The 16,405-nt window shown below is 42.4% G+C and overlaps 1 protein-coding gene across 4 annotated transcripts in view; it reads right to left on the bottom strand.

Annotated features, from left to right (window-relative positions):
* Positions 1–16,405, bottom strand: part of CHRD (chordin) — a 124,421-nt gene that overhangs the window by 8,109 nt on the left and 99,907 nt on the right. For all 4 annotated transcript variants that reach the window (XM_085848759.1, XM_085848758.1, XM_085848761.1 and 1 more), the window contains 2 exons: positions 14,920–15,023; positions 2,783–2,885 (listed from right to left, as the gene is read on the bottom strand). In XM_085848759.1, coding sequence (XP_085704885.1) covers positions 2,783–2,885; positions 14,920–15,023 — 207 coding nt within the window. The remainder of the gene's footprint in view (positions 1–2,782; positions 2,886–14,919; positions 15,024–16,405) is intronic.

Below are 16,405 nucleotides of genomic sequence, written 5' to 3' on the forward strand. Positions count from 1 at the left end.
TACAAACAAAACAAAAAATATATTCCTTTCCTGCAACACTTGCATCTTGTTGTGCTACCCCCACATTCACATCAGCATTTCATGGGTTCCAAACAAACATTTTGAATTAGGGGTCACCTCCATATGACGTGTAGAGATATGGACTCTTTACTCAAGGTAGATGTGTCAGTATGGTGTGTTATCTCTATTTTTAATGCAGAGTCGAGGCTCATGGAGGAGTTAGAACATAGAACGGATCAAGACGCAAGAGAACAAAATGAACAGCAGGAGATGAGGAGACGCACAACAGCAGCATTGAGGGACAAAATAAAGAGAGACTTCGAAGATGAGGGATGTGAGGAAGAATGAGGTCTGCGTGAAGCCATATATTTGCCTGGTATTTTGCACAAACAACGGCAGGCCCTCGTTGGCCTTTCCAGAGAGCAAAATCTGAGCTTCATCGTTGGTTGCCGAATGAGGAATGCCCGAGAACATCCCGACTTTGCCAATGGTATTGGTTGTGATGGAGCACTTGCTCATTCTGAGAAGTTTGTCATTGAGGTGACAAACTTCTCAGATGGAGCAAGTGATCCATCACAATCAATACTAATGACCAGGTCGGGATGGTCTTGGAAAGTTTTCCAGCAAGACTTCTTCCCATAACCTCAGAAGGATGAGGTGTAATCACAACTGGTGAAAGCATGGAAGCTGAGGACGTTATCATTCACGTTCTGTGTAAGTGTCTTTACATTTAACAATGGTATGTATGGGATAACATTTTTCGTTTCTTGGATATCCCAACTGTCATCGAAGCTTCGGCAACATTTTTGGAGAGAAAGTATTAGTGCAACAGCATCTGCGTCTCTGTGGAGAACACCAATTCTTTCATAACCAACGCTAACTGCTTCACATGCATGTAATATCAGTCTAGTGTCGACTTCTTCATGATTTCCACAAAGTCGGAGTCTCCTCTCGTCGTAGATCTTGCATCTGGTGGTTTAATGAAACCAATTCCTGTTACTGACTTGTGTTGCTGTTGTAACTCCTTTCCTTTGGACATAAGGACATCAGAAAGAAACTTCAGCAAGATCTGCTTTGTTCTCTTCCAGTGTGATGAATTGTACCTCCACACTGGTGACATTTTGAATGGGTTTCCTCTTTCCAACAAGTTTGGATCGTGTGATTGACTGTGGTCTGATTTTCAGATCAAAGATTTGGCAACTTTCTTGTTTCCCAAGTGTCTGTATGAGAGCATGACCATCGATATGTATGCAAGTCTTCAGTTGAGTGAATATGATCTGGTCAGTCTTTGGACCGTCACGGCATGTAGCATGTAACCCAGTGCTACATGTGACATGGCGGTGACTAAGCAGACTCTCTTCACTGGCTTGCCGGTGGGGAGGGTGACTGTGACACCCTGCAAGACAAAAAAACAACACCTGACAAAGAGTGGATGAGCTCCCTTTGGGAGCTAACGGCCATCCAGTAAGGAGATGGTGTCTCTGAAAAAAAACACCCATCCAGTTGACAGGAAGGGCATCCGACGGTAAAAAATAAATAAATAAAAATTCCTCCAACACCAAACATGAATCTTATATCCGGTGGTTTCGGAAAGGCTATGGCATCCTCTTCAAGCAACAGGCTGTCGTGAGAAGTGGGAAAGCAGGACCACAGAATCCACGGCTGCGGCTAAAGAGTCATGTGGAGAAAAATGACAACATCCAAGTTGGAACACGGAATGTTAGTACAATGACCGGCAAGGAGAGAGAGAGAGAGAGAGAGAGAGAGAGAGAGAGAGAGAGAGAGAGAGAGAGAGAGAGAGAGAGAGAGAGAGAGAGAGAGAGAGAGAGAGAGAGAGAGAGACAGAGAGACAGAGAGACAGAGACAGAGACAGAGACAGTGGATACTATGATGAGAAGAAAAGTTGACATCTTTGTACTGGAGACAAGTTGGACTGGAAAGAGTACAATTGTATTACTGCGGAGAACAGATAAAGATAAATGGAGTCGGAGTTGTATTGAGAAATGGAGTTGGAGTTATGTGGAACATCTGTTAAAAAGTGGAAAGAGAAAGTCCTGGAAGTGAAGATAATTAGTGATAGGTTGATGATAGTGAGGTTGGTAGCGGTACAGTCTCAGCATATGCGCCACAAACTGTGTGTTCAGACCACGAGAAAGAGGCATCCAAGAGAGAGCAGTTATAAGACCGAGTCAAGAGTGTATCAGCTGGAGAGAAAGTTAAAATTGGTACAGACTTAAATGGCCATGTTGGACAAGATGTGGGTGGATATGAATTGGATGGATCTGATTCAGTGTACCATACTCTGTTACGGAGCGTTGGTTTTGCCAAAGTAGTTTCTTGCTGAGGGTCATGCTGGAATGGCATGCCATCCGTCTCCCAGCGGAGGTTAATAAAGAGGAAGACCAAGCGAGAGAGCGGTAAAATACACATGGTGAGGCAAAGAAAACAGTCGGCAAGGCAAAATGAGAAGCAGCACAAGAACGGTATGATAGTTGGGAAACACCAGGGGGTGAGAAAATGATCTGCAGAAGCAAAAGCAGCCCTTTTATTTGAGGGGGGTGGTGGTAAAAGATGATGCTGGTCAGATACTACATGGAGTAGAAGAAATTAAGAGAAGGTGGAAAGAGTACTTTGAAAGATTACTAAATGTGGAAAATGAGAGAGAGGCCCTGGCAGAGGCATGGAAAAATTGGTGGGGAGGGAGGGTGACTCTTGCCCATCTCTCTGTGGGCTCGATGGCATGGTGGTCAACAGTGGAAAACATTTAGGACCGCAATCATACCTGGGCAATAACGGCAACAATCACTGGGATGTTTACGCACTGGCTTGGTGCAGCTGAGGTGTGGGCAGCGCACTCTCTCGCACTGCACCTCAGGGGGGCTGCCCTAAAGGGGTACAAGTGCAAGAGATGAGAAAAAAACACGTGACTGCAGAAATGAGGAGTTTAATGGCAGGTGCAACCTCATGCACATTTCATAGAAGCAAATAAAGTGCAGCGTGCAAGAAACAAGCGCAGCAGCACACATAGTGTTCCGTTTACTCCTCGATATGCGAACGACACACGCACCGCACTCCTATAGTTCAACACACTGCAATCTGTGTGTGTGTCGTTGTGGAAGGCAATTTCAATTTACTTTGATGTTTATTACGAGCAATCTGTAAAAGTTTCCTGTTGGCTCAAAGAAGCCTCTTAAATGAATTGACCAATAACTTCCATAAGGTTATTGAAAATAAATGAAGTACTTAACTCCATTTTTCAGAAAGCAACACATTTATGAAAGGAGATGGTCATATTAGTCCAAAAAATAACTTTAAATACAATTCGTTTAACAATCAAAAAGTTCTGAAGGTGTCAAAGAGTGAGAATTATTTTAAAGAAACTTGAGGTTGATGAATAACTCATCCCAAATATGTGATATTTAACACATGAACACTTTCTCTCAAAAAGCTGGGGTCGGCGGCCCGTAGAGCACTTACATCCAGAGTCTTTCGTAAACCAGCTGGTGAGGTCTAATGTCCGACTGCAGATGGGAGGAACTTTGAATCTGGCCAAGGTTCCGGCGATAACTTGCCTACCCTTCGTTGAAAGATACCGTGGGTTCTTTACTGTCCATCAGGTAACGCAAGCAGATGGGTCACCCAGCTTAACCTCCATCTTTGTGATGCAATGCCCTGCTTGTGTTGCAACCAATCAAGACAGCTGATAGTCATGTTGAGAATCAAACCCAGACTATGGCCATCTCAAAAGCAAATGTACCTCCTCCGAAATATCCTGTCGGACTTACAGTATTATAGGATAGTTTAAATAATAACTAGAACAGCACTTGGTAGAGCGTATACCTCAACCAGGTTGAACAGTTTATGTTTTGTATCCCACTGATGGGCCGGATCTGGATCCGGACCTGAACCAAAATCGAATCTCCTTGTTCTTGTCATATAACCAATGAATCCACCTCGTTTTGTCAGAAATCATCCACAACGTTTTGAGATATCATGCCAGATACAGATTTTGGCTCCATCTCTGAATGGTGAAGAATCACTTTAAAAATGAAGAATTCTCGTATCCGGATCCAGATTCGGATCTTCACCAAAATTGAATCAATTCTTCCTCGTCACACACACCCAACATGACCATCAAGTTTCTTCTGAATCCGTACAAAACTTTTTGATATCCTGCTCACAGTCAAACAGACAAACGGACTGGGGTGAAAACAAAACCTTTGTCCACCTTCTGCAGCGGAAGTAACAACAAGCGTCTCAAAAGGCAAATCCCGTCCGAGTCTGCTTTGTACTCGAGCTCAATTGTACGAAAACAAGATCATCAAATCACGATCTGTTGAGAGTGTGTGATACGAGAGTCCAAGGCGAAGGAATGGTTTTAATTTCAGAGGATGAGCTGAAATAAGCATTGCGTCCCGTTCAGATTGTCACTGTTGCATCGGTTAAACGAGAATCAAAGCTTCAGGCGACACCATTCAACAAATTGCTCTTGCCATGGAGTTTGGACGTGCAACCAAATTTGTTACTTCACATATCAACCATAACTAAAGCTTCCGACTTGCTTTTAGCCTGGTAAATCTTCTCCGTTCGTATGCAGTACAAGGCTGTGGGGTAGCATCATTGGCCGAGGGCACGGCTGTGCCGCTGATGGTGTCCTCTGTTGGTGAAGGCAGGAAATTGTAATTTGTTCATGTGCTGGAGATAGCTCGCGTACTCTTCACGAAGGACACCGTGGGATCTTTTAACGTCGACCAACGAATGCTGGCAGACGGGATTCCCGTTTGTCGTCCATCCGAGACGGCACACACACACACACACATTCATTAATCACCCCACTTGTGAAACACCGGGATGACAGTTTACAGCTGGGTCAGGATTCAAACCCATGCTTGACAGCTTCGAGGCAGAGGTGCATACCTTTGGGCCATCCTATCAGCACAACCTGGTGAACATAATTCCCTTGGTTTGACTCCCATCATTCCCATAACCATTGATAACATTTGATGAAATAACTTCAAGCATTTTTTAACAAATTGAACAATCGTCGAAAAATATGTGGAAATACCGTTACTACGTTACCTCTGCCGCCGAAGGTAAAGGAGGTGATGTTTTCACCCCTATCCTGTCTGTTTGTGTGCAGGATATCTCAAAAAGTTGTGGACGGATGAAAATTCGGATGAAATTTGGTGGACATATTGGGTGTGTGACAAGGACGAATTGATTCGATTTTGGTGAAGATCCGAAAGTTATTTAATTTTTTAACAAGAGCTCAAGGGAGCACAATATACGCCCGAACAAGAAGGTATATACAGAATTGTGCTACTACATGGAAAACAGCATCCTAGTTGCCATGGCAACCACTTTAGATGACGAACGTATGTCGTGACACACCGTCTCCACAGTCTGTACCTATGTACCAAATATGAAACGTGAAAGTTGAAAACTTTGGGAGTTAGAGTGCGGACAGGAACGGACGGACGGACAGACGGACAACCGGTATCACATAATACATATATATATATATATATATATATATATATATATATATATATATATATATATATATATATATATATATATCGGGCGTATAAAAAGTGATTCTTTCCATTGAGAGATGGGGCCAAAATGATATAGTCCCGTATAGAATGATATTTCAAAAATGTATTGGGCCCGATATGTTCTCGTGGATCAGGCATTACGTGGCGGAGGTTCGCGCTCTACCGAATGCCCTTCTAGTTTTTCCTGCAACAAACACATTTGATTTTTATGGTACGTGGCCAAAATTCTGTGTACGAGTCAGTATTTATTTATTTTGTGGGCCAATCCAGCTGTATTTTTTTTATCATTCACAGTTACATTTTTCAAACTCAAGCCGATATTTCTTATAAACTGCGGTATTAAATGTAAAGGCAATTTACATCGTGGTATGATAAGCCCTTTGGAAGCTCCCATAACATTGTTTTTCGCACGAGATGTTGTGTTTATATTGTGCCACAAAATCAGTGGTGCGTTCAAGCTGAATGGTAGGTTAAGTTAATGGAGTATATAATGGTGGATGCGTCATTGACAGGCGATGAGATCAGGAGGAGAATGCAATGGAAACACTGGTTCCAAAATGTACGCGCACATTTCCATCGATATAAAAAAAACTTACATCTACTGTACAAGGGTAGAATTTATCGCATTGAAAAATAATCCAATTAATTTATTAGGTCTAAATGAAGGAAAAATATTTTCTCTCAACACACCCCCTTTCAATTCAAGGTTAAAGCACATCATCTAATCCAACATCAAGGTAAGATACACAGCGAGATTAAATCGTATGGTGCATAACAGCTACGGCTGCTGTATGACGCCTCAGTGTGGTGTATGATGCCTAAGGGTGGTGTATGACACCTAATGGTGGTGTATGACGCCTAAGGGTGGTGTATGACGCCTCAGTGTGGTGTATGACGCCTAAGGGTGGTGTATGACGCCTAAGGGTGGTGTATGACGCCTCAGTGTGGTGTATGACGCCTAAGGGTGGTGCATAACAGCTACGGCTGCTATATGACACCTAATGGTGGTGTATGACGCCTAAGGGTGGTGTATGACGCCTAAGAGTGGTGTATGACGCCTAAGGGTGGTGTATGACGCCTAAGGGTGGTGTATGAAGCCTAAGGGTGGTGTATGACGCCTAAGGGTGGTGTATGACGCCTAAGGGTGGTGTATGACGCCTAAGGGTGGTGTATGACGCCTAAGGGTGGTGTATGACGCCTAAGGGTGGTGTATGACGCCTAAGGGTGGTGTATGACGCCTAAGGGTGGTGTATGACGCCTAAGGGTGGTGTATGACGCCTAAGGGTGGTGTATGACGCCTAAGGGTGGTGTATGACGCCTAAGGGTGGTGTATGACGCCTAAGGGTGGTGTATGACGCCTAAGGGTGGTGTATGACGCCTAAGGGTGGTGTATGACGCCTAAGGGTGGTGTATGACGCCTAAGGGTGGTGTATGACGCCTAAGGGTGGTGTATGACGCCTAAGGGTGGTGTATGACGCCTAAGGGTGGTGTATGACGCCTAAGGGTGGTGTATGACGCCTAAGGGTGGTGTATGACGCCTAAGGGTGGTGTATGACGCCTAAGGGTGGTGTATGACGCCTAAGGGTGGTGTATGACGCCTAAGGGTGGTGTATGACGCCTAAGGGTGGTGTATGACGCCTAAGGGTGGTGTATGACGCCTAAGGGTGGTGTATGACGCCTAAGGGTGGTGTATGACGCCTAAGGGTGGTGTATGACACCTAAGGGTGGTGTATGACGCCTAAGGGTGGTGTATGACGCCTAAGGGTGGTGTATGACGCCTAAGGGTGGTGTATGACGCCTAAGGGTGGTGTATGACATCTTCAGCTGGTGTCTGACAGGCTCGATTCCTTAACCAGACATAATGGATAGTGGGAGATTAGAGGTTCGAACCTGACGCCGGCCGAGTCATAACAAAAGATTTTTTTTTAATGGTATGTGCTGTTTATTTGCCTGACACTCAGCATTTAAAAAGGATAGAGCATACAGACAAACAACCATAGGTTGGAAACTATTGTGCAGACTTGATTTGCTTAATTTCCAATTTGGACTCTGCAGTCAGTCAGGTTGCCAGCTTGGATAATTTTAGATGGCATTTTGCACACTGCAGGTGTGGACGTAGGTGGTACAGATCTGGTTCACCTATGCTCGACCCTCCTTGCCCCCACCCAAAATTTCATCGAGATGATTTCAAAATAAAAATGCTGTCGAGGCAGGTTGGAATGCAGAGGGGATTCAAAGACTACCCTTAAAGTACCTCCTCTCCCCCCTTTCCCTTCAGTGGAAAATGTTTCAAGTTAACATGTGGGACGCACCATACACCATATTTTGCATTTCTCTTTGCAAGATGCCACCCCATGTGAACGCAGATAATTCAATGGGTACCCCAACCCCTGATGCACCTCTCATACATTCGCTATTGTTCATTGCCTGAGAAGAAAACTTGTTGTTGCAGTAATATATATTTTTCAGTCATCGTCTATAGATAGAGTTCATAGTAAGTGTACATCTCATGTGTCGAAAAAATAGGGGCAATTACCTCGGGTGTTCACCTGTATGTGGATAAGATAACCAGGGAACTACTGGTATGCATGGATGACCCACAAAATATGTAACGGAGAAGAAAGTAGACACACGGATTTCTTTTAATGCAATGAACAAACTTTGGTACTTCCCGGGTGATAAAGGTTGTGGTCAAGTTACATCGAAATTGTGTGTGTGTGGTCTCATAGAAGAAAGCAAATACATATTTTATGAGGCAACCCCCACGTCGAACCTCTTCGACCCCAATTTTTTTAATGTCATGAACAAACTTTGGAACATCATGGGGGGTGAAGGTTGTGGTCATGTTTCATCAGAATTGCATGTGTAGCTTCTGAGAAAAAAAGCAAATACCTATTTTGAGGGGCAACCCCACCATAGACCCCCTAAGACCCCAATTTTTCATTTTTTATTTTTTTTGTTATTGCCATGAACAATCTTTAGTACATCACGGGTGATGAAGGTTGTGGTCAAGTTTCATCAGAATTGCATGTGTACGTAGTTTCTGAGAAGAAGGCAAATACTTATTTTGGGGGGCAACCCCCGAAGACCTCCTTAGTACCAGATTTATTTATTTTTATTTTTTAATGCCATGAACAAACTTTGGTACATACACGGTGATGAACGTTGTGGTAAAGTTTCATTAAAATCGTGTGTGTAGTTTCAGAGAAGTTGAAAGTATTTGTGGACGGACGGACAGACGACGGACGACGCACCATCCCATAAGCTCCCCGGAACTACATTCCAAGTGAGATTTTTTTTTAAAAGAAAAAAGCATAAGGCCTTGTAAAATAAGTAAATAAACCAGAGAGTTGGTGTCAAAGCCACCCAATGCTCACCTGTTTATACATTTTTCGTTTTTAAAAGATATAGTCAAATAATATTTTTTTATAAAGCATTGCAGTGAAGTCTGATCCAAATAATTTTAAAGCAATATATGTATTTGTATATTGTAATCAGTAAAAAAAATAGTGTGGTAGATAAAAACATTAGAAAGGAAATAACTTGCACCAAAAGCTTTAACATTTTCACGCTCACACTGACACTCACGCTCACGCCGGGGGTATCGCTATAGCTTTCTGTTCTTCGAACAGGCGAGCTAAAAAATAAGTGGTAACGAGAAAAAAAATCTTCCAAAACATTTTTTCAATATTAAAAAAATCACCAAAACTGCACCTAATGATGTTCAATAAGTCAGAACTTAAACAGAAATGAGCAATATTAGAAGATAAGGGTGCAGCATTATGGAGTAATGGTTTCCTTAAGCTTAGATGACTGTAAGCGGATGTCAGGAAATCATTATGGAACGTATACAAAGTAATTTTTATTATTGCTGAGTCCATCCAGTCGAAAAAAAAAGAATTTTTTTTTTTTTTTTTGAAATTTGTTCTACCATTATTATCAGTATTTCCGTCGATATGTTTGTGTCTGTCTGTCTGTTCAGTCCAGTTCTCCGTTAATACAATGGCGATTTTGATGAAACTTGGTTGGTAGGTTCATACCATGACCTAGTTGTGTGCAAATGAGAACCGTTGCTATGGACACCACCGTTGCCTAGCAATGGGACTTTGAAATTTTTGAAAAATCATAAAAAAATTATTTTTTCGAAAATCAAAAATCGGGCCACGAGCGACTGTGGGCAGTACATTCAGCCATATTGTCAAAAACTTCCAGCCGGATCCTATAAAAACTGTCGGAGAAGTTAGACTTTGAATGAATCCTGGTCGAAAACAATAAAAAAACGAAGTTCGTTATATCTCAGAGACTATGAGTCAGATACACATGAAACTGGTATGGTAGGTTCATGGTATGTCCTAGTTATGTGCGAGAAAGAACCGTTGCTATTGGCCCCTCCGTTGCCTAGCAACGGCCGAAAAACCTCTAAATGTGGGGGTATTTTAACGAAAAAACAATCTGCAGCATTAACCCTTGAAGCTAGAATCATGAATTCTCTTGTGCTTAATCCTCAGGTCATTCCCCATCGAACGGGCCCATCGCGTCAGGTTCTATTGGGTAGGCGACTACCCATGTCCGCCTACCGGCTTGTTTATTTATTTGTCTTGAAAATATGGTCAACCAATTTGCATGGCTGTTGAATTATTTCATTAATTATTGAATCAACAAAATGTACTACCTGTTATTAATAACATATTAAATGTAATCTTAATTATTTGTTTTTTAAAATGTTTTGCAGTGAATTCTGGGATTTTCTAGAGGAAATTGTTTGGTGAGTTTTGCGCAGTCTATACCCTTATCGGAATCATTCCGTGAAATGAAATAAGCCCCCCCACACATCCCTTTGTCAAATCCTTCATCTCGTGCTTTGTCTTTGCCATAGTTGTTTCACACCCACTCACTTTGAAAAAATGATTGGGAGCCGACATGCTGAATACAAGAATACCCACAAACATAGGGAGCGAAACTGGTTAATCAAAATAAAAAATTTCTTGTACACTTGATACATAATTGTCAAGGTGAAGTGGAATAAGAGGAAAAGTCCTTATTTTGCAATGAAACTGAGCACAATCCGCAACTTTAAACATGAAGAAGAGTTGGACTCCAATCTGACTGCAGAAGACACAGGACACTGAACATCATATCAACAACAAATAAATATATTTTCTGCACAGATTGTGCACTGCCTTTGCTCTCTACCCCCTGCCCTCAATATCACCTCCATCACTCCGATATCATCATCCTTCGTGTTTGGTCATCTACCAGGATTTATACTTGGTAAAAGATGTGGTTTCAGTGGAACTTTCTTCAAGATAAACAACGTGTAAAACAAAATCAAAGTAATAATCACTGAAACAGCTCTTCCGTTGACTGTCTTCATGCCTTCACTGACGAACTCGCCGGAGACATTGTGTTTTTGGGTTGTACATTCGGCTGTCCGTCATTCCGTCCATCTGTGCGTGTTAGGTTTACGTTACTGCAATAACTTTAAAATGGCTGAAGGGATCTAAGTCAAACTTGGTACAGGTATGTATAATTATTCAAAGGTTAACTGATAATATTTTGGAGTCGAGAGGTCAAAGGTCAGAGGTCATGTTTGGTAAAAAATAAATAAATAAATAAATCTGTTACCGTGCTAATTTGGAAACCAGTGATTGGATTTTGACCAAACTTGATACAAGTATGTATCATATGATGTAAAGATGAACTGATTAGATTTTGGGATCAAGAGTTCAAAGGTGATGTCAGGTTAAAATGTGATACTTGAGAACATCTGGAGGGATTTAAATAAAACTTGGTACAAGTATGTATCATGATGCAATAATGTGGGTGGAGGCATATTGGTCAACGTCGCAACGTTGATGAATGCTGTTCTTGTAAAATCTGCAGCATTTAAAGCAGGTTGCATGATGAATGCATCCATCCCAACCATTTTTATCCAATCGTATTTATTTTAGGGCAATACACACACACACACACACACACACACACACACACACACACACACACACACACACACACACACACACACACACACACACACACACACACACACACACACAGGAGATTAATAAGTTTGTGAAAACTGCTTCTTCACTCGTCTAATACTAATAAAAGGTAGTGTGTGTGTGTGTGTGTGTGTGTGTGTGTGTGTGTGTGTGTGTGTGTGTGTGTGTGTGTGTGTGTGTGTGTGTGTGTGTGTGTGTGTGTGTGTGTGTGTGTCGTTGATTGGTATCTACACATGCGGGTTTCAGAATGTGGAATGGAGTCTTCCCAGGGCAGGCTCAAAGTATCCACCTTCATTTTGGTAAGGGGTCACGACTCATGGACCAAGTTGTGAAGTTTCTGTTCTCAAAGTTTTGTTCCGAGGGCTCTCTTCAGGATCGTCACTGAGTCCCGGACAGCTTCCAACTGTAGTTCATTTGTAATCATATTCCAAGGGATGGTTTTTAATATCGCTGTGAGATACTTCGTCATCATTCCCGTGAGACTCTTTGTGATGACTGGTCCAACTATGGCATTCATCAGCTTCCAGGATCTTTTCACTTCATTGTTGAGGGCTTGGTGTTTGGTCATTTTCTTGATTTCTGCATTGTTTAGTCTAAAATAACTGGTATTAACACCTCAATTTGCAATGCCTTCTTCTCTTTTTTGTACCCAAGTTTGACATCTGGTTGCAAGGCTGTTTTCTATGATCACGCTCGATGGGACCATAATGTCATACGTGAGCGGTACTTCAATGTTTTCAGTGATTGCTTTTGGTTCATGTACCCATAAATTCTCTGGAACTGGGATACCAAAGTTTTTGCAGATTACTTTACAAACTCTGTTGTGTCATTGTGTGTTCAGCTATTCTGACGTGAGTTTGTTTTTGTATGTGTGTCATTAAGCACAACATATCATCCTCTTTGCTATCCACGACCATATACTACATTCACTGAATGTACCACCTCCACCACTCACATTTTTCCTCCTCCCCCTCCCCCTCACTCTCACTCTCTTTCTCACCTCCTCCTCACACCACCTTCTCGCACCCCTCTCTCCCTGTGTCCTCTCGTCTCCTCTTCCCTCCCTCCGTCCTCTTGTCTCCTCTCCTCTCCCTCCGTCCTCTCCTCTCCCCTCCCTCTATCCTCTCGTCTCCTCTTCCCTCCCTCCATCCTCTTGTCTCCTCTCCCTCCCTCCGTCCTCTCCTCTCCCCTCCCTCTGTCCTCTCGTCTCCTCTTCTCTCCCTCTGTCCTCTCCTCTCCCCTCCCTCCGTCCTCTCCTCTCCCCTCCCTCCCTCTCCCTTTAATAACCCCATCAGCAAATCGACAGGTTGTATTTACTTGTCATAAATAAAACAGGATGTGCATGAGGAGTTATTCTAATATATAATGCAACATACCATGTATTATTTAGAGCTGTCATATGCTGAATGTTTCTCATATGGTTGACAGAATGTATATCACCTATGAAGTTATCCACCCCAAACCACCTCCCCAAACCGTTAATACACCCCAAGCCCACCTCCTTCAAATTCCCTGTTTTCCTTCCTGAAAGTTCCTGTGATGTCCATCTCGTTTACCCTGTGTACCCCCCCCCCATCCCTCTTCCTTCAACAGATCTCCTCATGTCTCTGTTCCACACTGTTTGTTTCCTTCCCTCTCCTGCCCCTCTTATCTCCTGCTCCAGGCCCGTCGCCATGGCTCACTATTAAGGGGGACATATGAACTGGATAGGGGGGGGCACAATTTAATATTTAGTATTTTTGATAACCCAGTATGCCATTGTATTCATGCAGCATTGACGCATCTATACTGAGGCTGCCATCGCATGCTAACCAAATTGATCTCAGCTAGATTTAATATGTTCCGATGTTTTTGGCCTAAAATTATTCGAATGCAGGAGAGCCGCAACAAACTGGCACATTCACAATGCAGATATTCAATAATCAGACAATTGGCACCAATTCAGGTGCACTTATACAAGGTGTTGTGAAGAATTGGCATTAGAAAATTAATATACTAACAATGACTAAACGGGGGAGGTTGGCACCAGAATCAGTGCACTTTGAAATAAGATACAGTTGGCAATGACCTGCGATCACCACGTTAAACTATCAACAGCAAATACGACCAGCCTGAAGATACCACAAGGTCCACATTTAAAACAGTCAATTACACAGAGGTAAGGTTATGCACAAAGCACTAGATATGGGATATGCAAAGCACCAAACACAACATTTAACTGAAACATCAGAAGTACAAAGCAGCCGACCACGGCGGGTGCTGACCACAACCACAACCACAACCGCAACCTTTTTCCTTTTCTTAGCCATTTTCGTATATCCATGTCTTTTTTTACTGCTGCTAGCTAGCGGTCTCCGTGACTCGTCCCTCGTGACTCGTGTCACTAATGTCGCAACTCGCGAGACTTGACGGTTGACGGTTTTATTTATTGAATGATGCATCCACCAAAAACAGGTTTTATCTGTAAAATTTCAAATGTTAGCACGATTGCAAACACACATATTTTTAATTTTTATTATAAAATTACTTTTGTAAAATGGAGGGTTGTGAAGGTCACGCGGTGCACTTCATCATTAATTATGTAAATTTATGTCTTTTCTTTTTCATATTATCATATTATGACTATATTACATTTATACCTAACTTACAACCAATCAGGTAACCTGCTTAATCGGGCCTCCATATCGAAGACGCTGATTGGCTATTCCTTAAAACTAAATGATCTATGATATATATATATATATATATATATATATATATATATATATATATATATATATATATATATATATATATATATATATATATATATATATACATATATATATATATATATAACCACCCACAGCATCGACATTCGACACGAGGTCTTGCGGCTGTCTGTCGTCTTGGCTGCTGGTGTTGGCACTTGCATTATTATCTTTTATCTTGTGGGCTTGGACTGTATTGTCTTGCCACTTGCTTTTGGAGATGCGCTGGCAAGCGCACACTTATCTCTTGACTGTTATTCAAAGAAGGATATTATTAAAGAACAGTTTATCCAAGAAGGCCTCATTATTCACCATGTTGAACATCTGGAATAAGGGTTTTTAGTTCACACAGGTGAACTCTTAAACAGCAAGGAGTTCACAGTGGGCGCTAGTCCTTAAACGCTAAGTTGTTCACAGGGTACAACAGGGCATAAATGGGTGGCGTACAAGTGGGTGGCGTACACACCAGATGTGCCATGGGGGGGCATTGCATCCAAATGCCCCCCCCCCTTAGCAACGGGCCTGTCCTGCTCCCATTGTTGGGCGTTTCTGTGTGTTAGCTCTTATACGAACCTCGACAGTGTATTAAAAAGAAAACGTTTCACTCACCTTGCAGGTGCATACAGCACATGTGATGTACCCAAAAGGGGGCACCAGTGGGTGCCAGGAACTGCCGACTGCATGTAGCCGATCATCTCCCTCGAAATAGCATCCTGAATTTGCAAAACACAGACAATTATTAACAATAAACCGTATTATTGTGTGGCAGTTACACAGCATGGCCTGTAGCACCATGCATGGATTCATTAGTCGTATTTCGATTTGAGTTTTATCACGCCAGAAGAGTGATTGACACTGGAATCAGTCATTAAGCACAACATATCATCCTCTTTGCAATCCCCACCTCCACCACTCACATTTTTCCCTCCTCCCCCTCCCTCTCACTCTCACTCTCTTTCTCACCCCCTCAATTGAAAGTACTCAATTTAAAAATTCTTACATTATGAAAAAGGATGAGGAGGTGCTTTAATTGCCTTCACCATCTAAGGTGGACAGAGGTTTTGCTTTCACCGCCGTTTGTCTAACTATCTGCCTCCGAGCAGTAAATCTCAAAAGGTTCTTGAGGGATTTGGACAAAACTTGGTGGATGAGTTAGTTAGGTGACAAGAAGAAGCCGATTCAATTTTGGTTCAGGTCCGGATCTGGCCTATCATTGGGAGACAAAACGTCAACTGTTCAGCCTGGCTGAGGTATGCGCTCTCCCGAGTGCCGTTCTCATTGCCTCTGGTATAACATATTTTATCTTTATTACAAAGAAAAAAAATCCATCCACTATATTGTTTAACCTTCTGGACAATGTGTTTTCAGAAAGTATGGTCACACTATGTGTGGGGATACTCTGGAAACAAAATGGCCACCTCATTCTTACCATACAAAAAATGATATCTTACAATCTCTGAGATGATGAGAATGAGGTCATAAGCTTTTATAAAGACCTATCTTCCATTTTCAAGTGTTTTTAATAACAAGGTTCCTAACATGAGTTAAAAGCATCTCTAGAAATAGCAAATAGGACCGTGATTAAACAGCCAAGTTGTTTCATACAATTATGAAGTACAAGCAACTTGGATGCCAAAGGAGGCCATTTTTGCCGATCATTCTGATGATTGTGATGTGTTATACTCTTTTACAGAACATCGGTGCAGCCGAAACAATTTCTTGCTTTTTTTTGAGGGCTTTGCTTTTCATGGGATCAAGGTGTAAGGTGTGTAAGGTGTAAGGCAGGGGTGGGGGAGAGAGAGAGAGAGAGAGAGAGAGAGAGAGAGAGAGAGAGAGAGAGAGAGAGAGAGAGAGAGAGAGAGAGAGAGAGAGAGAGAGAGAGAGAGAGAGAGAGAGAGAGAGAGAGAGAGAGAGAGAGAGAGAGAGAGAGAGAGAGAGAGAGAGAGAGAGAGAGAGAGAGAGAGAGAGAGAGAGAGAGAGAGAGAGAGAGAGAGAGAGAGAGAGAGAGAGAGAGAGAGAGAGAGAGAGAGAGAGAGAGAGAGAGAGAGAGAGAGAGAGAGAGAGAGAGAGAGAGAGAGAGAGAGAGAGAGAGAGA

Source organism: Eptatretus burgeri, chromosome 12 (genome assembly GCF_056783735.1).
Source record: "Eptatretus burgeri isolate ZD-2024b chromosome 12, Ebu_testis_v1, whole genome shotgun sequence".
NCBI classification, from domain to species: Eukaryota; Metazoa; Chordata; class Myxini; order Myxiniformes; family Myxinidae; genus Eptatretus; species Eptatretus burgeri.